Source organism: Trachemys scripta, unplaced genomic scaffold, assembly GCF_013100865.1.
Source record: "Trachemys scripta elegans isolate TJP31775 unplaced genomic scaffold, CAS_Tse_1.0 scaffold_26, whole genome shotgun sequence".
Taxonomy (NCBI): domain Eukaryota; kingdom Metazoa; phylum Chordata; order Testudines; family Emydidae; genus Trachemys; species Trachemys scripta.
This window is the reverse complement of record NW_023260511.1, coordinates 278,541-305,596: the sequence shown is the minus strand read 5'-3', so window position 1 is coordinate 305,596 and position 27,056 is coordinate 278,541. Positions and strand designations below refer to the sequence as shown.

General features: G+C 44.9%; 1 protein-coding gene across 1 annotated transcript; it reads left to right on the top strand.

The window, feature by feature from the left end:
• The first annotated feature begins 13,466 nt into the window (after positions 1–13,466).
• Positions 13,467–27,056, top strand: LOC117870306 (myelin-oligodendrocyte glycoprotein-like). Its single transcript, XM_034757408.1, has 4 exons — positions 13,467–13,652; positions 19,686–19,814; positions 23,990–24,099; positions 26,701–27,056. Exons 2-4 carry the CDS (start codon positions 19,780–19,782, stop codon positions 27,054–27,056), a joined length of 501 nt encoding a protein of 166 aa, XP_034613299.1. The 5' UTR covers positions 13,467–13,652; positions 19,686–19,779.

Here is a 27,056-nt window from a genome sequence, read left to right as displayed (position 1 = left end):
TGAAAAAAGTATTTACTCATACTGCAGTTTAATGTAAGTTCTGGCAAGTGTAATGTATTTGTTTATATATAGAAGGGGGTTGGGGGGGGGAATAAGACAAAATATTTAGAATGACCAGTAATTTCACAGATTAATAAGCAAATCTTTTTTTAAAATGTGTTAGAAAATGTAACTAGCCCATTTAACTAACACTTTGTTAAACTGCCCATAACTAGTGTAGATGAAATCAGATATATTTAAGCACATATTAACAGGTCATGATTAACCCTAGAATAAACATGGCTGTTTTTGTCTACACTTGGTTCTATGAGTTGTTTCAAAATATGTTTATTAAAACCCATCTCTTTTTCCCAGTTAGGGTGACCAGATATGGTGAAAAACGGGGACAAAGGCTGGGGGGCAATAGGCACCTATATAAGACAAAGCCCCAAATATTGGGACTGTTCCTATAAAATAAGGACATCAGTGTACCAAAGCTAAGACAGACTCTGCCAATGGTGCTTCTTGTGGAGTAAGGCACTACCCCTTATGAGTGAGGTGTAAAGGATTCGGCCTATTTGATAGCACTCTCCTCCTATTGGAATAAGCTTTGTTCTTCTGAGGTTAATGTGATGGAGCTTTCTCAAGGAGCCCAGGGAAGCTATTTCTCAGTTGGGGTAGTTTGTTTAATTGAGCCTTCTTAACAAAACATAACCAAATCCTTGCATGTACTTACCTCAAAGTCTGTGCAAGCATAGCAGTCTTTTCCCGCAAATTCATCTCTCACACCAGTAATTCCAGTCACAGATTTCCTGGCTATTACCTCAGACCCTCAGCAATACAGAGCTCCCAGCTAGTCTCTCCTCTTGTCTGTTTGCTTTTGTGGAGCAGTTCCCCTCAGCAGTAACTCTAGTAGCAGTTCCTTCTCATCCACCCCTTCCTGTTGCTCTCTTTATTTAAGGGTCAGCTAATTAAGTTCCATCTTTTTTTCAGGTGCAATGGGTAACACTACTCAGATGTCAGGCCAGGCCAGCTCCAGGCCTCTGACCCCAAAGGAACAGTATCCCTTATTCCTAAACAGGTGGCAAAAGCTAACCCTAAACAAATGTGGGTTTGTGTGAAAGCAGTTAACCATGTGGAAGTTCACATGGAAAGGACAGCACTCCTGTTAATGTTCATGAACAAGAAAGAGTCAGGACTTGTCTGACTCTAGTCTTGGATTCTGTTTCAGAGAAGTGTTTAAGAACAGGTTATAGTCACCCAGTTCAAAAGCTGTTCATCAGGAGACATGGAGCTGCAAAGGTCCTGGTGCAGCAACATTACCTATCCTTCCTTCCTCCTTAGGCCAGAGAGTTGCTTTATGCGGGTGTTGGAGTTTGTAGTTGATATCTGATCACCGCTAATAATTCTCATGTTCTGTTTTCTAATGTTGGGGACAACATGCAAGGACAGATGTCACACACTGAGGTTTGTTTAGATTGGGAGCTCTTTGGGGAGGGATTGTCTCTTACTATTATGAGTCTGTGGGGAGGCCAGCACAATGCAGCCACTAGTCTGGCTTGGTTTATGCTCTAGGAATTGTCCTGAGGAAGTTCCCTGGCCTGTGTTATATAGGAGGTCAGACAAGGTGATCACAATGATCCCTTTTGGACTTAGACATTCATACATTCATAGAATCCAAGTGCTACCACAACACTATATTGTAGATGAGGCTGGTAGCACCATCCATTATTAAGGTTGCCCAACATTTCCCATTATAAGACCCTATTTGCAGTTGCCAAATTTTTGAAACACTAGCCATTTGGGCTGAAATTTCCCATGCTGGGTGGGTGTCTGCTGCAGGCTGAATTTTTGTTGCCCAAAATTGTTCAGCCATTTCTGAGAACCAGGCTTGGGGAAATACGTTGTTTTGCAATGTTAAAGAGTTTCTGGCAACTTTTTATTTGAGACTCTGTAGTGCCCTCATGCTTTGGAGCAGGGACTTGAAATTTGGCAGGGGGGATGGTGTTTGTGTCAGGGACATACCCTTTGCTATTCCTGTGAAAATCCACTCAAGTGCGATCACATTATAAGCGTGTGAAAAATTTCATTTTGCACATGCTCAGTAGCGATTTTTTGGAATGTAGCCACTAAAATCTACAGAGATTCCATCCTCACTGAGCATGCTCCATCCCCTCACAGTATCTAGTACAGACCAGGCTGTGCATGCACCATCCCCACAGAGCGACTGAGCACTCTCCAGCCCAGAGCTGACGACTTTCCATGTAATTGCTGATCTGAGCTGCTCTGGGCTGGGGCTGGGCACTGGAAGCTAGAGCTGGAGGCTCTGGCTCCAAGACAGCAAGCCTGGTGCACTGCCCAAGAACTGGGGGAAGGTTAAGCTGGCACAAAATATTGTCCAAATTGAGATGTTCCTGCAGCATATTTTTATTTTAACAAGTTGCATTTTCTGATTGGAAAAATATTGCCATGGAAAATTTCTGACCCGTTCTACCACCTACATCTGGCTTGGATTCATACACTGAGCCCACAGAAACCACTCCAGAATTGTTAAATGTTACGACCCCTATTGCTCTGAGGATTCCTTCTTCACTTAGCCCTCACTAAGCCCAGGAGATCACTGCCAAGTTGTCATCAAACTGCTGACAATCCCCCAAAAGAAGAAGACCCCTGTGCCTTGCTACTGATACAGTCTACACAATGCAGTGCTGAAATGAGGCATATTGGGTCTCTCAAGGTACACACGCCTCCCTCCTCATACCACAGTGACAGCTCTGCCAAGCTGCCTCCACCAAACAGCTGCACCCAACCCAGCAAACACAGCTGGAGTGAATGCAGGCAAATGTTGAAGCTCAAATCCGTGGAGCACAATACAACCAATGGCACAGTCTAGTAGAACTTCCTCAGAAATACTTATTATTGCACCCCCAACCCCTAACTCTATCATTCCCAATGGCTATTGTCTGCTCCAAGGGGCAGAGTTAAGGTTGTATTGCAGAGATGGGGCACCTTAGCTTTGTAGTTCCTGGTTTTCAGAGGTTACGTTTAGCCACTCGCTGCATTATGGAAGGGCATGAGGCATCACTGGGCAAACTTAACTCTTCAATAACAATGTACTTGGGTATTTAATAATAATTTCAATAAGACCAAATTAGAGGAAAAAAGGAAATGGTGTTGTGCTGTGCTCCTTGCTTTCTGGAAAGTCCAAGCATTCCTTATTTTTTGCATTTGTCAAATAATTATAATCCTGGTTTATCTTAAAATAAACAAAAAATACCTGGAACTATGTAGAATTATCCTGTCTTCTGTGGCTGTGGGTGGTCTATCAGGAAGACACTTCCAAAGAGCCAATATCCTTCACACCAGTTTGGTTCCATTGATGTCAGGGGAGTTAATTCTCATTTACACCACTGTGTGTGAGAGGGGAATCAGGCTTCGTGTATTGTTGCTCCTTTGGCTCACACAGGTTAGCCAATATTAAAAGCTGTGGGATCTGCTGCAAAGCTATACCTGCAATCGTGGCATTGACATGTCAGGAGGAGAAGAAAGAGGGCGGTAAAGCCAGAAGTCATTGAGGGAACAGGGAAACAGGAGCAGTGTCCTGGCACTGTCACACATGGGGAAGTCCAGGTAGCCAGGGACATGTGTGGATCTGCAGCCTGTCACACCACAAGCAGCTGCAGGGAGGCAGAATCCAATACTTGCTTGTTTTGTCCTGGCACTGCCAAGGGTTGGGGTCAAGAGGCTGTGCTGGTATTTGTGGGACTTTGTCATTAAATTTCATGGCATACAAACAGGGAAGTTAGATAAGAAACATACAAACTCTTGATGGAAGGTTGCAACAAAGAATCATAGAAGATTAGCGTTGGAAGGGACCTCAGGAGGTTCTAGTCCAACCCCCTGCTCAAAGCAGGACCTAACACTAACTAAATCATCCCAGCTAGGGCTTTGTTAAGACTGACCTTAAAAACCTCTAAGGGTGGAGATTCCACCACCTCCCTAGGTAACCCATTCCAGTGCTTCACCACCCTCCTAGTGAAAATGTGTTTCCTAATATCCAACCTAGACCTCCCCCACTGCAACTTGAGACCATTACTCCTTGTTCTGTCATCTGCCATGACTGAGAACAGCCGAGCTCCATCCTCTTTGGAACTCCCCTTCAGGTAGTTGAAGGCTGCTATCAAATCCCCCTCACTCTTCTCCAGACTAAACAAACCCAGTTCCCTCAGCCTCTCTTCGTAAGTCATGTACCCCAGCCCCCTGATCATTTTTGTTGCCCTCCACTGGTCTCTCTCCAAATTGTCCACATCCTTTCTGTAGTGGAGGGACCAAAACTGGACACATTACTCCAGATATGGCCTCACCAATGCCAAATAGAGGGGAATAATCACTCTCCCTATTATCATTATAATTTTTTTGCCTAATTTCTAATTAGAATTTGTCTGTGTAGCAAGGGAACGACTCACCAGCAGGGCGCCACCTGCTGGTCATCGAGAGAATTAGCTTTTCTAGTCTTGGAGCGCCCTCTGCCGGTCGGTGACTTGGCTGTCGCTCAGCCCCATGTCCCTCCCAGACCTCAGTGCCCTTTGCCCTGGGGTTCTGCCACAGCAGTACCCCACAGATCTGGGTCTCCCCTGCCAGGGTAACCCTCAACCCTCTATCCCCACCACACCTCAGTCTATGGCTACTGCCAGTCTCCATCTAGCCCCCGCTCACTGGGGCAGACTGCAGTGTACAAGCCATTAATTATTGGCAAAGGGGGGTTTGGACTTGCTGCCTTTGACTAACCCCTGGGCTGCAGCCTCTGCAACCCTAGTACCTGGTTTGGCCTTGCACAGGACCTGCAGCCTGGATAGTTGCCAGGCATGAGCTCTCCAGCTCCTCTTCTCTTGCCTTGCCTTGCCTTGCCCTGCTCTGCTCTGCTCTGCTGCCAGGCAGCTATATCCCTTTCCCTCTGAAGCTGGAGTGAGAGTGACTAGCTTCTGGTTCGTAGCCCTTTTATCAGGGCCAGCTGGGGGCTGATTGGGGTATGGCCCAGCTGTGGCAGCTTCCCCCAATCAGCCTAACTTTTAGCCCGCAGCCCCAGCCCTCTTTCCGGGCTGGCTGTAACCCTTTCCAGACCAGGGAGCTGATGACCACCCCGCTACAGTCTGGCTTCAGCTTCTACCCATTAGTTCTTATTGGGACTGAAATGGTTACAAACAAATAAAAGTAAAAATACACTTCTAATACTAAACAAACAAGAATATTTTGTTCAAAGTAGATTTCTCACCACAGTCCTTCTTCCAGCACGGCTGGCCAGTCCTTAGCCAGGGTCCAACACAGATCCAATTTCACTTGGTATCTTTCACTCCTCCAGGAAAGGATAACCATGGGATTCTCTTCCCTTCTTTTTATAGTCCAGTAACCTTTACAATGTAGTCTGTGAAAAGTAGCCCAGACAAAGTTTCTCTCACCTGCTGGGGTGTAGATGTCATGTTGTCTACTCCACCACTTGATAGTTTGATAGTTTTGTTCATGTTATATGCATCTTGATAGTCTCTGTCTGGTATCCCAGTTGGTCAGAAGCACAAATATCCATTCCTTTGTCTAGGGCAGACTGGGTTCATGCATTGGTTGCCAAACACATTTCAAGAATGCAATTCCAGCCCATATGCATAGTTCTTTGTATGCACCCCATACACACACCATGCAATGATTCTTGGGACCACCATGTTACCAGTTTGTATATGGCACCTTCCATGACACCTTTTAGACACAGATTATAACACCAGTGATTTGGGGTTTGCTGAGCTGATCAGACCAGCTGAGATGCCCTGGGTAGCACCTTGATCTCTGGCACTGACATGCTTTTAGCATCACAGTGATTTCATTGCCTAGAGCCAGATTCTGCCCAGACATTACACTGATGTGCAGTGGAAGGGAGGAAATATTGGGCTGAATCAGAACCAGGTTGGATTCCAGCCCTGTGTCCCTAGCCTGCTTGCCCTCCCTCCTGGAAGTGAAGTGCAATATAAAGACATGGGGAGTGGCTGGCATTGCCCTGGCTCAAACCCCACAGTGAGAACTGGACAGTGGAGTTGGCTGGCTCCCCAGAGGTTTCTGAGATGCATCTTGGGGCTCTGAACTCCCTGGGGTCATGGGCAGTGGGTATAATAGGCCAAGGGAGGCTAAGCCTCCCATAAACTGAGCCCTGGCCCCGTCCATGCTCCGCTCTCTCCCCCATGCAGGTGCCCAAGCCAGCGGGAGCTCAGTTCTGCTGCTAGCCTGAGGGTGTTGGGCTGGCACCGGAACAGTTATTGAGGCCAGCCGGGGACCAGGGCAGTTCGGCCAGGGCTTCTCTTGCTGTGTGTCTGTGGGGGGTTCTTCCATCAACCTAGCAGTGTCTAGACTGGGGCTTATGCTTAACTACATTGCATAGGGGTGGGAATTTTTCACATCCCTAAGTAATGAAATTAGGTCGATCTACATTTTTGGTGTAGACTAGGACTTACTTAGGCCAGGGCTCATGACTCCCAGCCCAGTCTTGCCAGAGCAACCTCCTCCTTACCTGAGGAGGTTGTGAAGGCTAGGACTATAACAGCGTTTAAAAGAGAACTGGATAAATTCATGGTGGTTAAGTCCATTAATGGCTATTAGCCAGGATGGGTAAGGAATGGTGTCCCTAGCCTCTGTTTGTCAGAGGATGGAGATGGATGGCAGGAGAGAGATCACTTGATCATTGCCTGTTGGTCCACTCCCTCTGGGGCACCTGGCATTGGCCACTGTCGGTAGACAGGATACTGGGCTAGATGGACCTTTGGTCTGACCCGGTATGGCCGTTCTTATGTTCTTATAAGAGAAATAGAGCTGGGCCTGATTCCCCAGCGTGACACAGTGCTCGATGCATCGGTAAGACTCGGGTCTCACTTTGCAAGCACAGCACTTATGATCAACGAGTCTTAACTCCTGCCTTACACAAGCCCTAAGATTTCACCCACTAATTCCTGCATTGAGCTCAAGAACTTGTAGTTGAACTAGAGCCTATCTTTCTGAAACAAGTCTAATCCTGCTTTAAAGACTCCGGATGATGGAGAATTTACCATATCCTCAGGGAAGTTGTTCCAATGGTTAATTACTCTCATTTTTTAAAAAAAATTGCACTTTATTTCCAGGTTGAATTTTTCTAACTTCAATTGCCTGTCACTGGATCTTGTTACGCCTATATCTGACAGGTGAAATGGTCCCCATACAAATATCTTCTCCATGTGTAGGTATTTACAAACTACGATCAAGATGAGCCTATTTCTTTCTTGTTTGCTTTGACCAGCAGTGAAATAGTTAACCATGATAACATTTAAATGACTGTCACTAGGTTTCAGAGATAACAACACACTGAGGTGAATGGGGACAATTTGCCCCCATCAAATCGCATTTCAGGCTGTCCACATAAATCACTAGAATCACTGCATCTGTTAAACTCAGTTCACAATTTGAATTGTGTTGTCAGTTGGTGTGCATGTGTGCTCTCTCTATATGCTGTCCCAGTTCTGTGCAGACAGTTGTTTCAGCAAATCTCAACAGTACTACCCAGAAAGACCGCAGGCTTGTTTCGGTGGCAAAATGGCTCAGCCAGGTTTATTTAAAAAGCACTTTATCAGCATTCCATGCATTGCATGGGCATACTGCATCTATGCTCGTGAATGTACCAGCACATTCAATGTAAAGTCATCCCCTAAGCCAGTACAAAGAATCAAGGGTGTACCTCGATATTTATGGGGTGAAACAAATAACTTATATGCCTCATGACATCTGTTTGTTACCTTCCCTTGTACCTTGTTCCTGATGTCTCGGACAAAACACCCCTATTCATTATTCTGTCAAACCATCTTATCTTGTGCTAGGTTGGGGATGTATCTGTGCTAGCCTCCTGACACATATTTATGTTAATATCTACTGACTAGTACTTCTTAGGAGTGCCTGTGTTTTAGCAATGCTAATAATATCTTTGCCAAGTTCATGTAATGGATGATGAACTTGTAAGCAAGCGTCAGCTCTATGACAGGGCCTGGTGTTTGCTCATAGAAAGGCCTGGCGTTGCTGACTGTGGTTCAAGTCTCAGGACCTGCACCAGGCCCCATGCTCCAGCCTCTCTCTCTATTACATTCCCCTGCTTTTTGTCTGTTTTATGGGGAGGAGATTTACTTATCATCCAGGAACAGCATCGTGCATGGACTGAACATGACCCAGGGAGCTAACCACTGTTATATGGCAACCTTGTGTTATCCACACATTCATGCCCCATCTGTGCTTTGGTCTGCTCATTCCCTTATACAACCTGTGGACAGTTTCCTTCCGTCAATAGTTTTAGTCCCATATACTGGGCCTGGCAATGTTAGGTCTGGGACTTTAGTTGAGAGATGTAGTGTTAGAGTTGTTCTGAAATAGTGGGATAGGCATTATTAGTGTGTCCCATAGTGCTATGTATATGAGGAGTAAAACAGAAATTTGGAGTAGTAACATCACAAATGAGGCCTTCCATGTCCATCCATGTTATAAGTTACCCTTACTGCTGGTTGTTACCATCTGGTAAGTTTCTCTGGGCAGGAGACAGGAGTGGCTAGCTTCGCTATTCCATTGGATTGGCCTGAATCATTGTGGCCACACAATGAGTTGCAGTGTCAACAACATTTCTGCAATAACAAGCCATGGTGTGATTCTCTTTCGGTTTGCATTGCTCCATAATAGACCTGTAGTTGATGTAGATCCAGTTGTTTTTTTGTAGATGCTGTCTTCCAGATGACCTACTGAATGGACAGTAACCAATTTATCAACTATTTCTATGTCAAAATTCAATATTGGTAACCAGACACTGAACAAGACTGTTCTGAACAACATGTGCGTTAGTTAGGGTGCAGTGTTATTCACTCAAAAATTATGACTGGTACTAACAGGGAAATCGTCTATACAATCTATACAATACATTTCACCACTGTTTTTTGTTATACACTTAAGGTGATGCCAGTTAGCTATTTATTAATAATAAGGTGAGGCAATTTTCTCTCTCTCTTTTAAATATTCTCTGATGAGTTCGTTATTGTCGTTATTATGTAACTCTCATAAGTGGTAAAACTAATTTATTTACCGGTTTGTATTTTCCTTGCCTTCATATTGTTTGCTGCAATTAGTTTGTTAATTTTGACTTGTAGTTGGTTAAAAAGTTTAACAATGTCATGCACTTTGTAAATGGTATACTGGTTCTTCAGTAGCCAGACCCTTAATATCATGAATTACAGGTTCAGAGACAGCTTCCATTACCTGGTGGTCAAAATATTTAATGTTTTGTTACATTTATATACATATATTTTCCATTTTACCCTGTTCCAAATAGGTCTCCAGATTCAGATAATCTTGCAATATACCCAAACATTTTATCTAGAGTTTGGAGTCTCCTATTTTGAGAGATACCAGACTACGGAATAGTCTTTTGCCCAGCCCTTAAGTCTTGTGCACATTCCTGATAAAATGCTAGTATAATAACTAACAAAGATATGTACAGCAATAAGAGAGTTGCTTTTACACAGTAGCCAAATTCATTAATATTTCAGTGACAAAGATTTAAAACCACAGCCACATGAATTTACTTTGGTCAGTAATTTACAGTTTAAATAACAGTTAGACCTGGCCCAGCTAATGGTTTCTATAATGTCTCTGTAGACGATTGAATACTCAATTGTCCATATATGGTAGACTGAGGTGTAGTCTGTGGGATGCACCCCCTATGCAGCTGGAAGTTAGTTAACATAATAACATTGTTTCTCTTCTTTTATATTTCTCTTGTTTTCGGACCCCACCCCTTCGTACCCTAACCCAGCTGCACGCTTTGCAGACAGTTCGCTTCTGAACCACACCATGGGACCATCTTTACACGCTCATGCTATACACTCTTCATTTCCCCACCCTCGTGGCCCACCCCAATACCAAGTGGCGGCACCTTCTACCAGCCACAGAGGGTGAAGGATCCTGGTGGGCCAGCCTGTATTCCATCTTGGTTACATGGCCTGCTGGGGACATTAGCTGACGGCTCCTTCATGGAGCTGTGAGCATGGGCGTGTAGGGTGACCAGATGTCCCAATTTTATAGGGACAGTCCTGATTCTGGGGGCTTTTTCTTATATAGGCTCGTATTATCCCCCACCCCCATCCCAATTTTTCACACTTGCTGTCTGGTCACCCTACTGGTGTGGTTCACCCCTCTTCCTGTCGCCTGCCCCTTTTGCGGTGTGAGGGAGACCCTGGCGCATGTCATTCTGCAGTGCGCCAGGTTGCGGCCCCTCTTCCGGCTCCTCCAAAACCTCTTGTTGAGGTTCTGGCTGCACTCTTCCATGCACCTTTTTATATATGCACACCCCAGCCATGGCCCCACAAAGGCACGGGATCACCTCATCAACCTCCGCCTATCCATGGCCAAAGTGGCCATTTACAACACCAGGGAGAGGTTGGCTGAGGGGGTGCCTGTGACTGTGGGGCTTGTTTTCATTCTTTCATCCGTTCACGTATCCAGGCAGAGTTACTCTGGGCGGCGTCCGCTGGCTCCTTGGATGCTTTTGAGCAGTGGGCGCTGTCTGGGATTCTCTGCTTGGTGTCCCCTTCTGATTCCCTAGTTTTGATCCTCTGACCTCCACACTTGTTCCTGTTTTTTTTTTTTTTTTCCCCCATTGTCCACCGTATTTAGTTGAGTACTGGTTCAGTAGCTCTTCCCCAGGCTGGGGGAGAGCCTTTTAGCAGTAGATGGGCTTGCGCCCGCCCACTTCCCTGCACTCAATATGACCACTCTCCCACTGCTCCCTGGCCCTCCTGTATCACAATTAAATAACAAAAATGTGTACAGCAATAAGAAAGTTGCTTTTAAACAGTAGCCAAATTCATTAATATTTCAGTGACAAAGATTTAAAACCACAGCCACATGAATTTACTGTACTCAATAATCTACAATTTAAATAACAGTTAGACCTGGCCCAGCTAATGGTTTCTATAATGTCTCTGTAGATGACTGAATACTCAGTTGTCCATATATGGTAGACTGAGGTGTAAATGACCAGTCTGTTATATATAAAGCACTTCATTTTTCTTTTTCTGATGCCCAGGGGTTCTTTCACTGTGTGTTGATATCTTTTGGTGTCTTTGGTCTGTGGGATGCACCCCCTATGCAGCTGAACTTAGTTAACATAATAAAATTGTTTGTTTCTTTTATATTTCTCTTGTTTTCAAGTAACCCAAATTTAATACACAGGTTAACTTAATTTTTTTACAATGTAATAGTGACCAAGTCTTCTGTAACACAAGCTATGCTTTTGTTCTCATATTCCCAATTCCTTAGCACATATATACCTTATTCAGGTGGTTTTACAGCTTTTGCATAGACATTCATTTTTATTCCCTTAACATGTGCATTAGTTTTTTATAGTGATAAATATAAATATAGTGATTTACTGCTAAAATAGATGCCCACCATCTTCTGTGACACAATGTATTGCTTTCCCCTGCTGAGCACTCTGTTTTAGCAAAAGAGGTAGTAATAGAATTTTAACCAAGCGTTTTAGAGTTAATTTGTTTCTGATACCAATTCCACCTTTGTTAACCATTTGGAAGTACAAACTTTAACAACTACTACTTCTCTTTAACCTAACATAAGGTCTATGCAAACTCTTTGCGGGTATTAAACTTTCACTACACTTTGTTGTGTTTGGGAGACAAAGGTGGAAACCTGTTGAAATTGTTTAGCATTAACATTTTGCAACATAACCATAATACATATTGTTATATTTTTAACATTTTTGCTATAACATACTTATTACTGTATTTTAATATTTTATAAAGGTGCAAACAAGTTTATAAAATCCCAAATAAGAAACTGACATTTTGTTAATATTACTTTTTCATTAATATTGAGGATCCCCTTAATTTTTTTTCCTTTGAATATTTTTTTTTATTTGTAATTGCATTATTTGTTGAGGCAAAAATATATGTACACATATTTATAACTTAGGCCTCTGCAAAAGTCTGAGAGGGACTGAGGGACCCGCTGCCAAATTGCCACCAAAGAGCGGGATGTGCCGCCCCTTTCTGTTGGCCGCCCCAAGCACCTGCTTGCTGCGCTGCTGCCTGGAGCCGGCCCTGATTGTTAGCTCTGAGTGAGGAGTGGGGCTTTGTGGGTTAAAGCAGGAGATTGGGAACCCAAACCCCTGGTGTTTATTTTGGCTCTGAGAGGAGAGTGGAAGTTGTTACCTGCTCTTGCAAAACTTGAATTTGTTCCCCCAGTGTCTGTTGCTTTTGTCTGCATGCCAAATGGATTGCAGGAGTGCCCTTCCCTCCTGCAGTTAACCGTTTATGAGCAACTCCATGAGTTAATGCATCAATTCTGGGTGTTAACCTGCTCGCGCTTAGCTTTTGACATTAAGATTCTTTTTTATCCACTCCCCTGCAATCAAGTCACAGCTCCTGCCTCCTAATATGTTTTGTTAACTGCTCCATTTTCTCCTTCATCTGATTTACCAATCTGGTGAAAGTATTCTTTGCTACTTCTCCCTCCTGTGCACTTATTTCTCCCATTCTGACAGGCACCAGCCTAGGTCTCGATTTAGGTTTTACCGTAACCTGGCTCCCATCATACAGTGATGGTTGCAGTATGGTGCCTCCTGACCATGGATTGCTTAGTGGCTCTTGGTCTGGTCCATTCCCAATGTCCCCATTCCAGCAATCATTCCAATTATTTCATGTTTCATCTTTTAATTTTGCTCAGGCCACCTTTTTCCATTTCTGTCCCCATTCTTCAGGCACTGTACAATTACCCAAAGTCTGCTGTTGCCAAACAAGATTTATAATGGGGGATGGCACTTCTCTTTTATGCAGATTGTCTACAGTGGTTCCTCGTTTTCGATTCTGTTCCTGTGCTTTCCAGTGCTCTGTTACTTCTTCTAATTGTTTTGGGTGTTCTATGACTTGCCCTGCCAATTTCAAGGCATATTGTCTAAGCCAACTCACTGCCATATCCATTAATTTCAATATTCTACCCTTATTATTACTTTTTAAAACCTCTGCCTTTGCCATCTCTTTACATATTCCAGTCCATGTTTCCCCATTATCCTTTTTTAACTCATATTGACCTCGTTTGCTGGCTATCCAGAGTGTCCATACCTCATCAAACACTGTTGAGATATTTAGGGAGGGGAGGAGAGGATTACCTCTCTCTAATTTATTAATCGGTTTTTGATAGAGATGGGGTGAATTTCAATTCCCTTCAATATTGCCAGCCTGGCATTCCCACGTCTGTATGTAACCTCCAATATTAAGGTTGTTTTAACATGGTTTGTTAAATGTGTGTTTGTTACAGACATAAAATGCATTCCCATCTAAGCACTGAAATAGCGTCAGGGTTCTGGGCCACCTTTCCTGGAAAAGACACATAAACTCCAGAACAACAGAAGGGTTAATATTTAACATACACTTTTTGCTTTCACTTTCCTTGGTCAGAGTTCAGTCCTTTTGTATTCAGAGTGTGCAATCCATTCCCCACAGGCACACTCTCAAATCCCATTTTAATCCCTTGGTTTTATTAACACTGGAGCCCCCGCATCTGGCACCGAAGGATGGAGAACCTTCCGGATTGTGGTCCAGTTTAATTCTCTGAAAAAGGTAAGAGCCTCTGTTTTAATTCCAAATCCTCTGCTTGTGTTGAGGGGTGTGGCTGCGTTCACTTCAGGAGAGTTCTAACTATGGTCATTGGCTCGGGGGCCACATTAAGGAAAACGGTGCCTGGATTCTATAGCTGAGTTCATAGTGGCAAGAATGCTTGATAGAGGACTGGACTTTATGACCTCTCGAGGTTCCTTCCAGTCCTATGATTCTATGATTGTGATTCTTTGAATAAATGTGCCACCTCTTCTTGATATTTTCCTCTTTTAATTGGTTGGTTGATCTGTCTGAGGGTTAACTTGCAGATAAAACAGAATGCAGAGGCAGTGGTGGATTATCACATGGGCCCGTGGGGCCCATGCCCAGGGGCCCTGGACAATTTTGGGGCCCCACAGGAGTGCTGGAACTCTGCCCCCGCTCCCTGTTCCTCCTCTCCCCCTGAGGGCCTTTCCCCTGGCTCGGTCAGAAGATGAAGCCTGTGGTAGGGTGAGCCTATTCCCCCTACCCTCATGCGGAGCTGGTTTTCCCACCCCTGCATGACGCAGAGCTGGCTTAAGGCCCCCCCTTACCCCCTATTCCGAGCACTGCGCAGAGCTGGCCTGAGGGCCCCCTACCCCATGTGGTGTGGAGCTGGCTAGGGTTTCCAGTTTTGGTAGGATGTATTCCTGGAGATTTCATCACATGACCCAATCTTTAATTAAACATTAATCTTTAATTCCTGGAGACTCCAGGCCAATCCTAGAGAGTTGGCCACCCTAGACCTGGCCTGAGTCACTCCTCCTGTCTGGAGCTGACCTGAACTTCCCCTGCCCCATGCTGGCCCCAGCCATACCCCCAAACATTCCTCTGTCTCCCCCTAGGGGGGCATGCCCCATAGTTTGGGGACCACGGCCCTTGGTTGTGGTAAAAACCACCCAGGAAGCCCAAGTATGTAGGGAGCCCCTGACCCTCCACCTGCCCTGGGCGGGGGGTTAGAGGCCGAAGTGAAGCTTCTGACCCATGTCCCTGCCCTCTGGGGCACACTGCCCAGAGCAGGTAGAGGGTCCAGGGCTCTCCACAGTGGCTCGGGCTCCCTGGGAAGCTCTTACCACAGCCTGGCTTCTAGTTCTGGCTAGGCCAGGGGGTGAGGCCTTGGGGGGGGAAGGGGAAGAGCAAGGGGTGGGGCCCCGTGGCAGGGGGAGGATATGGGTGGCCCCAATGTTCTTTGTGCTCAGGGCCCCATATATCTTAATCTACCTCTGTGCAAAGGTTATAGTCCATCTCTTCTGATGATTTATCTTTTGACTTCAGGCAAGTCACGTGTTAACAGCTTCAGCCTTTAGTGCCACCAGATGCAAAATAAGAATGATACAATATATCCACCATTTTAAAGTACCTGAAATCTTCATCTGTTGGGGGTTCTATTAAATCAAATTTTTGTTGTAATAATAATAATAATTAATTAATATATTGGTCTCTGTCTGATTGTTTCTATAAGACTGTGTTATAATACCATGTACAGGTCAAATATATTTTTTGAAAAACTTCCTAAATATTTCTGTGGATAAAAGCACAGTGCTCAGTTTGCTGTTACTCATGGGACTATGTTATTTGTTATGGCAGCTGCCAGATATTCCAGAGAGTGTTCACAGATCTCAAAAGTTAGATACATTTGTTATTCTTCTGTTTAAAATCTTTCTGTCATCCAACCAGAAAAAGTTTCAACTGCTGACCAAATATACACCATGAATAATGAGTAGTCACAGACAGGTCATAGGCTAAAACAGGTTCATCTTGTTTATTTGGTAAATACTTACAAAAATAATAATGTTTGTTTGTTTTATCTGCCTAAGAAAGAAAGTGCCCTCTGTTATGGTGAAAGGTACAAATGCACATTACAGTCATTGATGGACAATCCCCCAGCACAAAATGCCCCACAGAAAAGGTTGAAGATACCACACAGTAAGGTCCCCTAGAGTGCTATTATGGGCTCTGTGTGGTCAAATAAGTCTTCTTTGGCTTGTACATACACAAGAACTCAGAGAAATTATTTTGAATTTACTAAAGGGGTGAATTTAAAGTCAATTAGTTAAACTGTATTAAACTCCTGTGTGGATGCTCTCATTCAGAATTAAAGTAGACTAAATTAAACCAAAATAAAGTCAAATAAAAGCCATTTGAATTCTAAATAAGAGCACCCACATCAGGAATTAATCCACTTTAAAAATACAGTCAGATTCTTTTTTCCAAGTGTCCCTATGTAGACAAGATCTTGTGTCTCTGGCTTAGTCTACAGTTAAAATTTAGGTTGACATAGCAACTATGCTCAGGTATGGGAAAATCCAGAAAGAGAGATACAAACTTTTGATATTACACAGAACTCTTCTTCAGGTCTAGGAGATTTACTCAGGGCAGGTCTTCACTACGGGGGGGGGGGGGGGGGGNTGCACTTCAACCACCACAGTAATTAATGTGGTGGCTGTAAGTCAACCTAAGGGCAGGTCTTCACTACAAGTGGGGGGGGTCGATTTAAGATACGCAAATTCAGCTACGCGAATAGCGTAGCTGAATTCGATGTATCGGAGCCGACTTACCCCGCTGTGAGGACGGCGGCGAAATCGACCTCCGCGGCTCCCCGTCGACGGCGCTTACTCCTACCTCCGCTGGTGGAGTAAGCGTGTCAATTCGGGGATCGATTGTCGCGTCCCAACGAGACGCGATAATTCGATCCCCGAAAGATCGATTTCTACCCGCCGATTCAGGTGGGTAGTGTAGACGTAACCTCAGTGTCAGAGCTAAATGCACACCCCTAAGCAAGGGCACCAGAGCAAAGGAGGCCAAGGGGCAATGATCTGCCCACTTTTGAAAGTGGATGGGTGTGTTGTGTCCCCTTTTCACCACAGGCCCGGCCCCCTGCAGCCAGGCTGGAGGCTGGGGCCCAGCTCCGTAAAAGCGACCCACAGAACCTGTGCAGCTGGGGGGAGCCTCAGACCCTCCACCTGCCCAAGCTATGGGGGAGGACTGAGCATCTCCTGGCCCATGTCCACCACCCCCCATACCCATAGCAGGTGGAGGGACTGCAGCTCCCCATAGGTGCCCAGGCAGCTCTTACCAGGGCCCCGTGGCTGTGGCTCTTCAGCCCCTGAGGTCCCGCCCCCAGGCCAGGCTGGGAGCCAGAGCTGGGTCTCAGTAAGAGCCATGTGGGCAGCTGTGGGGAGCTGAGGACCCTCCACCTGCCCTGGTTGTAAGGTTCAGGGGTAGAGACATGGGCTTGGGGCCACTCTCAGCCCCTCGCCCCCTGCTCTGGCTTTTGGCTTGGCCAGGAGGCGGCACCTAGGGAGAAGAGGAGGGGCAGGGGTGGGGCCCTCACTTTTAGGAATAATCTGCTGCCCCTGCCCCAGACTAGCCTCTTGGTGTACACCCAGCTAGGTCAATGGAAGATTGCTTCTGTTGACCTGGGTACCATCACTCAGAGATGTGGAGCTCCTACATCAACAGACATACCTCTTCTGTCAATGTAGGCTGCATCTGGGGGATATGCTGTCTTAGCCACAGTGCCATAGCTTAGCCGCTTTAGTTCCTGTAGAGTAGACATGGCCTCAGGACAGTAGCACAAAAGGAAGGTAGATGCTTATGTAAGGGGACTGTTATCCCCTTACTAACATTCAGTGGGGGTGTTTTGGTTGGCTAGCTCCCAGTACCAAAAGGGGAAGGGTCGATGGGAAATCAGGACCCTGAGACTGACAGTCTCCAGGAACAATGTGGAGAGGCCAATGCTCCAGGTCAGCCTGATTGACAGAGCGGGCAGGCTAATCAGTGAGTCAGGAGGCTGGGGAGGTCCCGTCGTCCGTGTGAACTGGAATTGCCTGGATCAGACAGAGTGGGTCCGAACTAAGGAGAGAGCAGGGGCCCAAGCTAAGCTGCTGGGAGCAGAGTTGCAGCCCCAAAGCCAGAGCACAGCCCAGAGAGAGCAGACCTGCCCTGGGAGCAGAACTGCAGCAACCAGAGCCAGGGGGGCCAGAGAAGCAGCCCAGGGAGCTGAAGGCAGAGCAGCAGCAGCAGCCGTGCTGAGGCAGAGTGGAGCTGGAGCTGGAGCTGGAGCTGGAGCTGGGGCTGGAGCAGTCCAGAGCTGGGTGCGGTGAGCAGCTGGGGAGAGTGAGGGGGACCCTGGGCAGTGGGCCCAGCACAGGGAGATGCCTCAGCCAAGAGGCTCTGCAGGCCAGACTTGGAGGGGGATCGTAACCCTGACAGGGCAGGAGCGACACTGGGAAGAAGGGTCCTGCCACCTAGAGCCTGAGAGCGTGTGGCCACCGCCAGAGCAAGTGTCCAACCCACAGCATCCCTGCAGCACAGCCAGGGCCTGAGAAGGAGGCCTGGGACCTACAAGGAACAGACTGTGAACTGCCCTGACGTTCCAGAGACACTGTTTGTGATGTTCCCGGCCACAGAGCGGGGTGATGTGTTTTCCTTTAACCTTTCCCATTTTTCCTTATTTCCTTTTTAAACTAATTGTTAATTAAATAAACTGTATTGCTTTAGAGTAGCAGCCGTGTTAGTCTGTATCCGCAAAAAGAAGAACAGGAGTACTTGTGGCACCTTAGAGACTAACAAATTTATTAGAGCATAAGCTTTCGTGGACTACAGCCCACTTCTTCGGATGCATATTTGGTTCCAATATTTGGGGCTTTTTCTTATATAGGCTCCTATTACCCCCCATTCCCTGTCCTGATTTTTCACACTTGCCGTCATAGAATCATAGAATATCAGGGTTGGAAGGGACCTCAGGAGGTCATCTAGTCCAACCCCCTGCTCAAAGCAGGACCAATCCCCAGGTGTCACGCTACACAGCCTCCCCTGCCTATGATACCCTCCATCCATGTCCACAGCTAAAAACTCAGGGACTGGGGCAGAAAGAGGAGTCTATGAATCAGTATGTCTGTAGAGAGAGAAACAGAGACCCAAGACAGCTGCCAGTCAGGACAGGTTGGCAGTGCCTGAACAGAGATTGCTGCAGAAAGGAGTGGTTTATGTTTGTTTGTTACCCCTGTTTCAGGGAACAGGACTCGTGAACATTTAATAAGTAAACAGTATCACTGATTTGGCCTGTAAATGTGAAACTGTCCTGCTGGGCCCTGAATTCGGCAACTTTTTTTGTTTAGGTTTTTTTTTTTTTTTTTTTTTAATTTAGCTTTTAAAGAAAACAAGAAATAAAATAAATAAAATAAAGCATGTGCCTATCCAAGAATCTGGGTTTCCCTGCCATAAATTACAAATAAAATTAGAAAGCCAAGGTGGGTTAGGAAGCATCTTTTATTGGACTAACTTCTGTTGGTGAAAGAGACAAGCTTTCAAACTTACAGAGAGCTCTTCTCCTGCTCTGGAAAACTTACTGACAGTGTCACAGCTAAATACAAGATGGAACAGATTGTTTATCATAAGTAGTTAACACACATTTCAAGGGACCAAAATAAAATTAAAATAAAATAAAACAAGTGTTTATCCAAGGATCTGGGCATCCCTGCCATAAATTATAATTAAACTAATACAATTACACAGCCAGCCGAACATAAAACTCCCATCCAAGAACTCTGATTCCCCTCAAAAACCTTTCTCTGCGGCAGATGGCAGTGAAATGGACTGAAAGCTTCCACATATTATTTCAAATGGAAACTTCTTGACTTGCAGAACTGTCCAGTTCACATCATATATACAGAGAAGTTAGATAAAAAACATAAAAACTTTTGCTGGCAGGTTGCAATGTAACACAACTTTATTACTTAGCTTTCAGAAGGACAACACATATGAACCAAAAACAGAGAGAGACAAAGCAGGCTGCTCTCTAAAAACAGAGAAGTACAACTCACCCAACTTTAGCCTGACTGCTTGCACACTGACTCTGATCCCATGCTTCTTTACCGAGCCTCCTGCCTTCAAGCAGGACCAGGAAAACCCCTGAAAATGTAAAGCCAGGAATCATAATGTTAGTGCAGTTTTCAATACATACATCATATGAACCTCATTATGTTTTGCTCTCTGCCTTTCTCCCCTGATTAGGCTGATGGTGTGGAGGGACATGTGCCTTTACAATGACTCCAATTCAGCAACCATCACTTTTCAGTAAAATACATGCTGAACTTAAAAGGGATTTATGTGGATAGTTTGCTGTACTGGGGCTTATAACAGGTACTCTCTCATCTTTTCAGTATCTCACTATTTTGACTCTGATAAATCAGTCTGCATATGAGGAAGGGCAGCAGGTACACTGATATCTTTGCTATGAGGGGCTAACTTCTCTCCCAGCTTTCTCCATTCAGAGCTCCCATATGTATGTTTCAAATCCTACCCTAAGGGCCAAATAAGCCTGTATCAAAACAATTTATTGTGAATAATATTGTGAATGTCTAGTGCTTTTCCAATGGATTTTTTTCATATGTGACACAGAATTACATGTTATTTTCAGTGTGATACAAGAGAAAGAAGTAGGTTTTGGCTACACCTGGCAATTCTGACAGCACAATCTTTAGCGCCACTAGATAAGCCTGTTTCTTGGTTGTCTGCTCTAGGAGAACATTCACACACCTCAGTGTAAGGTGACAGAGGAACGTGAGATGGTCTCAGTATGCACCACATCTTCTGTACTATGTGCTTAATGCAACAAATGGGCATGTCAGAGCTGATAGTAAAATAACAGAGATACATTGAGTCTGGTGCTGAGGAGATTGCTGGAGGTGCAGCAATAAACATGGTGTGGATATCAAAGTCCATGAACGGCTGAGAGAGAGAACAGACAGGAGGGGGATGGGGGTGGCCGACAATGTAATGAGTCAAAATCTTCCCTCGAGTAACACCATTGTGAATATCTGTGTTGAATTTGGTCAAGTAGGTCTGTTATGTGCACTCCATTTGAGAAAAAACAGAAAGTCCTAAAAAATATTCAGAGCCTTAACTTCCACCCAAAGGGCTCATGAATGGTGAGTTTAGAGTGAAAGTTTTCTTGGTGAAAAATACCACCAGGAGTCTGCAGAGACAATCTGCAGGAACAGAACCCCACTAATTACACCTCACTCTGCTGCTGTCACTCCTGTTGAGTAATGCCTCACTCTACCAGTGGTCACCCTAGCCAAGAGCTTCAAAATGGACTAGTCATGTGTAGCCTGATTTAGGATGTACTGATAATATTAATTTGGATAATATTTAATTTATTAATTTATTTTATTTGATCTTAATAATAATATTACTAATTATCATCATCAATATTAAATAGTATGGGTTTTAGGCTCGCCAATCTGTTTGATCAAAAGATAAAAGTTCTTGTCCCAAATCAGGCTCCACAGAATTTACAAAGGACCCTCGGGGGTATGACAGGAAGCTCACACTGAGACAGATATAGCCTTAAAGACTTTTTATTAAAATTAATAATAGTAAGTAAATGGTAAAATACCCAGAGTTACAAAGTTACAATTGCATTACAGCTATTTAAAAGATACATATGATAATATAGTATTATATGCAACAAAGCTTTGGTTAACATACTCACACCCTTCCTTGATAACCTGGTGGTAAGAGACACAGGACCAGCCTTGCGGTTCAGGTTTCTCAATTCTTGAGTGAGGGATGCAGTGCTTAGAAATGCTAAGCGCTATCAAAGCTGACTAGGGTTTACTTGACTAACTTAAACTTAAATCAAAACCTAATAAACAAACTAAGAATAAAACTTAGGGAAACCAAACTTAGCCTAGTTCCCTTTAAAGTTAAAGTTTAAGAAGAACAAGTATAGCCTACAAATAGTAGCAGTCATCGTAGATAGAGTGGAGGAAGTAAATGAGAATAGAGTAAAGTGAGAACGGAGATAGTGAGAAATGAAGATACTCTATTGAGGTGGGTTACCTCTTTTATAGGGCAAATGACAGACATCCTTCCTCTTATGCCCAAATTTCATTCCTCACTCACAGAAATGTTAGGGTACACTTACCCCGTAGGCTAATATGTATGTGCGTATTGATGACAGGTATGTACGTACATCAGTCTCTTGTGGTGTACTTGTTAAGTCTGTGAGAAAAACCCCCTATGCCATTTTCCATTGTCTATTGGTCTAGATAAAAGGTCATAGACATAGGCGTGGGTACTCATCTATTTAGGTAACAAGCTATAGGTCAACTTTGCTTTCTAAGTAAAAGGTCTTAATATAGATATGCTAACTTTGCTTTAGCTTAACATACAGGATATGGCCTGTAGGTCTCTTGCATTGCAGCCAAACTTACTTTAATATAAATCTATAAACCTATTACATCAAATACTTAAACTATAAGAAAAGAGATAGAGAGATAGATAGATAGATAGATAGATAGAAACACAAGCAAGCAGGTTAGTCCTATAAGCTACACATGTTGGGTGCCCAGTTTGAGAGACCTTGAAGGGTCTGAATTTCAGAAAGAGCTGAGGAGCCCCACTCTGAATATCAGGCCTTCTTAAGGTCTCTCAAGCTGGGCACCCAAAATCAACAGTCAGTTTAGAAACTCTTGGCCATTGTGTTCATTAGGACTGTTCATGGTGTAGGGTTCCAATCCACATGCGTCAAGCCCGCAGTGTCCATGTTTAAAGAAGGCTGAGCTCAGCAGTACAATCATCCTCAGACAGCAGAACCCACGGCCCCTTCTGACTTCAATGCCAGACATTTCCCTCTCACGTCTTTAGATTTTCACAGTCAAATTACATCTGCTTCCTATGTGGCTACAACAGGGAAAAGGTTGATATAATTTGGACCTCAGATTTAAAAATATTAAGCATTAGTTTGTTTCTTCAGATATTTATCTAATTTTTCAGCAAACTGGAGATTGGTCTGTGCAGCGTCAGAAAAAGATATTTGGACTCAGAAAGTAACTCAAACATGACAATAGTAATTTAAATTTAAAGAAAGACACATTTGACAATGTAGGGCTTGTCTACATGGGGATTCTGAGGAAAATTAATCCAAATCAATAGTTTAATTAATCCATTTTAAATTCACACATTTTTCTACTCTGGAATAATTTTCTGAGTACCCCCATGTACACAAACCCCTTTGTGCTGATGTAGATTTTTTAGTGACCTATGTCTTTAAGGCTATGTCTATATTATAATAAAAAACCCTGCAGCACCAAGTCTCTGAGCCCAGGTCAAATAACTTGGGATCACTCGGCTCTGACTGCGGAGCTAAAAATTGCAGTGTGGACATTCAGGCTCAGGTTGAAGCCTGGGGTCTGAGACCCACCCCATTCGTGGAGTTTCAGAGCCTGGGCTCCAGCCTGATCCCAAATGTCTACACTGAAATCTACAGCCCCACAACCCAACCTCAGCCATTGCCATGCTGTGAGGCTTTTATTGCAGTGTAGACATACCCTAAGGCACAGCCCATGGTAACAGAATTCCTAGAGACACTGATGAGTGCAAAGGGGTGGGAAAAGTGCTGGATATCCCTAGCGGAGAATTCCCGCTCTGTAGGGAAGTAAATCCTCTAGCTTTGAGCTTGTGTTGCTGGCTTGCATGCTACCCCAGCTCCTGCAGCATATGTCATAAGGGCATGAACTGGCATGTCTTGAGCATTACAGATGGCCCTTTGGAGTGATAGCTAGGAAAAGCCCCAGAGCTGGCATAGAACTGGTCTCAGAATTAGGGAGTTGCAACCATCTCCTTTGTTCTCCTCACTGCCACATCACCAAAGTTTGTCCAGCTGGAACTGGGTGCAGCTAAGCATATGGTTATGCCACGGTCACTGGGTGTGACTACAGCTCGAGGGGACATGCCTGAGCTAACTTTAATCTCACTAGCTCAGTTCCTGGAGTGGAGCGGTGAAGCTGCAGCACCAGCTAGCCCTGGGATTAATTATCCTGGGTTCTGGGCTGGTTCATGCAGCCTGGATTGAAGCTTGTGCTGCTGCAGGACTGGAGCGAGTGAGATTAAAGAGCTCACAGGCAATGATTGCAGTCTGGACATTCCCTGCATCTCTGGCCTATTGTACCTCAGGGAGAGTCAGTGCCTCCAGCAGCCCTGGAGAAGGGTGGGCGCTGTGTCACGCTTGAGCAGCAGTGGTGCTGCAATCACATGGCCGTGCCCTTCCTGAGCACTAGGACTGTGATAGTGAATGGCCCTTTCACCACAACAAAGCTTCTCACATGATCTCACCACACACATATTCACCCCCATGCTGGCGGGATACAGTGGCACCTTCTCATACTGTTCAGTTTTCCCTGCATCATACAGTGACACCAGAGTAGGAAGGGAAGGAACAGCCTGGTGTGTTTCAAGAGGAAATAATGAAAAATCAGTTGTCTTGTATTTCTGAGCATCTGTGTCTATTTTGATTGCTGCTCTCATTTCAGATCAGCCCCTGTGACTCTTCGCACCTCAGCTACCAGAGGCATGGAGCTACGGGAACAGCTCTTCAGCTGCTTGTTCTGTGCCATACTCCTAGCAACAATTCCCTTTTCAGGTAAAAGCATTGTCCATAAAACACATCTCTGAAGCACAGAATCCCTGTAGGGAGATGCTGAAATCTGCACAAAACCCCTGCTGGCATCTGTGTTTCAGCAGAGAAAAGGATTTTGTTTGTGTTACTGAGATATGAACAGGTGATTTACGAGGCATTTGGGGATCTGGTCCTGGAAGCATCTAGGTTCTCTCAGCTCCTACTGAGCTCGGCATCTCACAGCAGGATCTCAGCACCTTGCAGTTTCAGAGCCGTTATTAGCCCTTGTTTCTCCAGTGAGTGCTGAGCTCATCATGGACCTGCGGTCAGTACGAGGTGGAGCTGTGCTATTTGTCAGCTCTGGGGATCTGCCCCAACTCTAGCCATCAGGGAAAGATGACCAATGCAAAGCCCTTAGTGTAGAAAAGTTAAAACACAATTTGGCTTGGTTGAACTCATCCCAGCTTTAAAGGACACACTGCACTAGTGGAAATTGCATCTTGTTCTGCTTATATCTGGAGCAGGGGTGACCAACCTGAGCCTGAGAAGTAGCCAGTATTTACCAATGTACATTGCCAAAGAGCCACAGTAATAGGTCAGCAGCCCCCCATCCTCTACCCCCCTCCAGTCCCGAGCGCCTCCCGCCCACCGGCAACCCCGTCAATCAGCGCCTTCCCCTCCCTCCCCACAACTCCTGCCCACTGCAATCAGCTGTTTTAGTGTGCAGGAGGCTCTGGTGGGGAGGCGGGAGGAGCGAGGGCATGGCAGGCTCGGGGGAAGGGGCAGGGGCCTTGGGGGAAGGGGTGGAGTGGTGGCAGGACCTGGGGCAGAGCAGGGGGTTGAGCAGTGAGCACGCCACAGCACATTGGAAAGTTAGCATCTGTAGCTCCAGCCTCGGAGTCATCGCCTATGCAAGGAATCGCATATTAACCTCTGAAGAGTCGCATGTGGCTTCAGAGCCACAGGTTGGTCCCCCTGATATGGAGGGTTGCGCTGGTGCCCCTGGTGGCTGATGGCTGGAATCAGGGCAAACAGAGGGTTGACATTTTCATTTGAAACTTTTTTTTTCAATAGGAAAATTCCTTTTTCCAACAATGACCATTTTCTGGAAAAAAAAATAATAATAATTTTATCATCCTTCAACAGACCTCTTTTTCCCCTTCCTCCATTCCCTCCTCTCATTTCCTATTTTATAACTGAAAAAGGAGAAAAGTGAGAAAACACACAGATGCTGCTTCCCCCCCCCCCCAAAAAAATCTTCTCTTTAATCAAAACATAGGGAAATTTTGAATTGTTTCACAAAGAAAAAAAAGTTTTTTTCTACATTTATTGAAACATATCTTAACGTTTTTCAACAAGCTCTCATAGGCCTGGAATCTTCCAGGGAGGCTCTTGTTAATTATTTGGCACATTTGATCTATTATACAATGTATTGTACTCCAATGGTGCATTCTTCTTTGACTCCCATCTGTCAGCCCATCAGCTATGTTGGGGGCTGAGTGACATCTTGCCACCGCTTTCAGTCTTTAACCAGCTTTACGGCTTCGTTTGTCTTTAAAACTTTTCTTCCCAATGCATTCTCAGTCTTCCTCTATTTCTAGTTCCTTGCACTCTGGCATGTATCACCATACATGATATCCTTTTCAGGTCCATTCCTGACACATATGAAACCATCACAGTTATCCTTCTTGAATCTTCTGGAACAGGGTTGGTTCTTGCCTTACCCATTTTCTTATCACTTCACTTTTTATTTTCTGCAGTCTGGAAATTCTCAGTATCCCCCCAACCAGTTCATTTCTGCAGTTAATATCTTCCATTAGTTAGTTTTCCTCATACTCCAGCATTCCAACCTCCACAGCGTTAGCAGCAAGGCACTTGTCTCATACATACTGAGTTTTCTGAATGCCGTGGCAGCTCATCTGATTCTTCTTGTTATGTCATTTTCACAATTCCCATTCTTTGATACTTCTCATAAAGATACACTGTTTTTCCACTTCTTCTAGTTCTTTGTCTCTGACTTTAATCTTTACCTTTTCTTCTTGTCTTCTTCCAGTTGCTATATTTTTTGTCTTCACTGTGCTGATGCCTTGTCCAAAGTTTCTACTTTCCTGGTCTACCTTGTCAGTAATTCTCTATAAATCCTCCTTCGTCAATGCTATGAGATCAATATCATCTGAGAAGCAAAGGTTTTTAATAATAAGAATAATCTTAGATCCTTATTACTATTTAATTTATGAAGATAGATTCCTGTCTCACCACTTGGAATTCATGGCTATTACAGACACCATCGGTTTTATTCTGGACAAACCCAGGGTACGATTACACTGTAGCCGGAGGACTGATTGCAGCTAAGGTAGGAACACCTGTGCTAGCTTGAATCTAGCTAGTCTGGTTAAAAATACCACGGAAGACATAGCAGCCTGAACCCCTCTGTGCGCTAGGAATGTGAGTATGTACCCAGAGTTCCAGGAGGGCTTATACAGCTAAAGCCCATGCTGCCATGTGTTCATTGCTCTTTTTAGCCAGGCTAGCTAGATTCAAGCAAGCACTGACATATCTACTGAGCTGCAATCACACCTCCAATTGCAGCGTGGACACTCCCTCATTTAGGTTTGCTTCTTACAGAGAGTTTTGAAGTCATCTCGTCCCCAGCTGTCACTGGGATCGTCGGCCAGGATGTGGTCTTACCCTGCCACATCTCCACTGGGACGCAGCCGGCCAATATGGAAGTGCAATGGAAGAGAATTATTCAGACACATATAGAGACTGTCTATGAATACAGAGCCCAGACGGGCCAGGATGTGCCAGGGCAGAAATACCAGGGCCGGACCGTGCTGTTGAAGGATGGATTCACCTCTGGGAATGTGTCTTTAAAGCTGAAGAACGTCCGACCAGCCGATGAGGGAACGTACAGCTGCATTGTGAAGTCTAACGAGTGGAGCGCTGATGCTGCAACCGAGCTTCAAATTGCAGGTTGGTGA

Bases quoted from the DNA above. Each gene is read 5' to 3' on its own strand.
- LOC117870306 (XM_034757408.1), top strand. From the start codon at position 19,780: ATGTGGATAGTTTGCTGTACTGGGGCTTATAACAG. The intron at 19,815-23,989 runs GTACTCTCTCAT...CTCTCATTTCAG, and splicing joins TGTACTGGGGCTTATAACAG to ATCAGCCCCTGTGACTCTTC. The intron at 24,100-26,700 runs GTAAAAGCATTG...TGCTTCTTACAG, and splicing joins AGCAACAATTCCCTTTTCAG to AGAGTTTTGAAGTCATCTCG.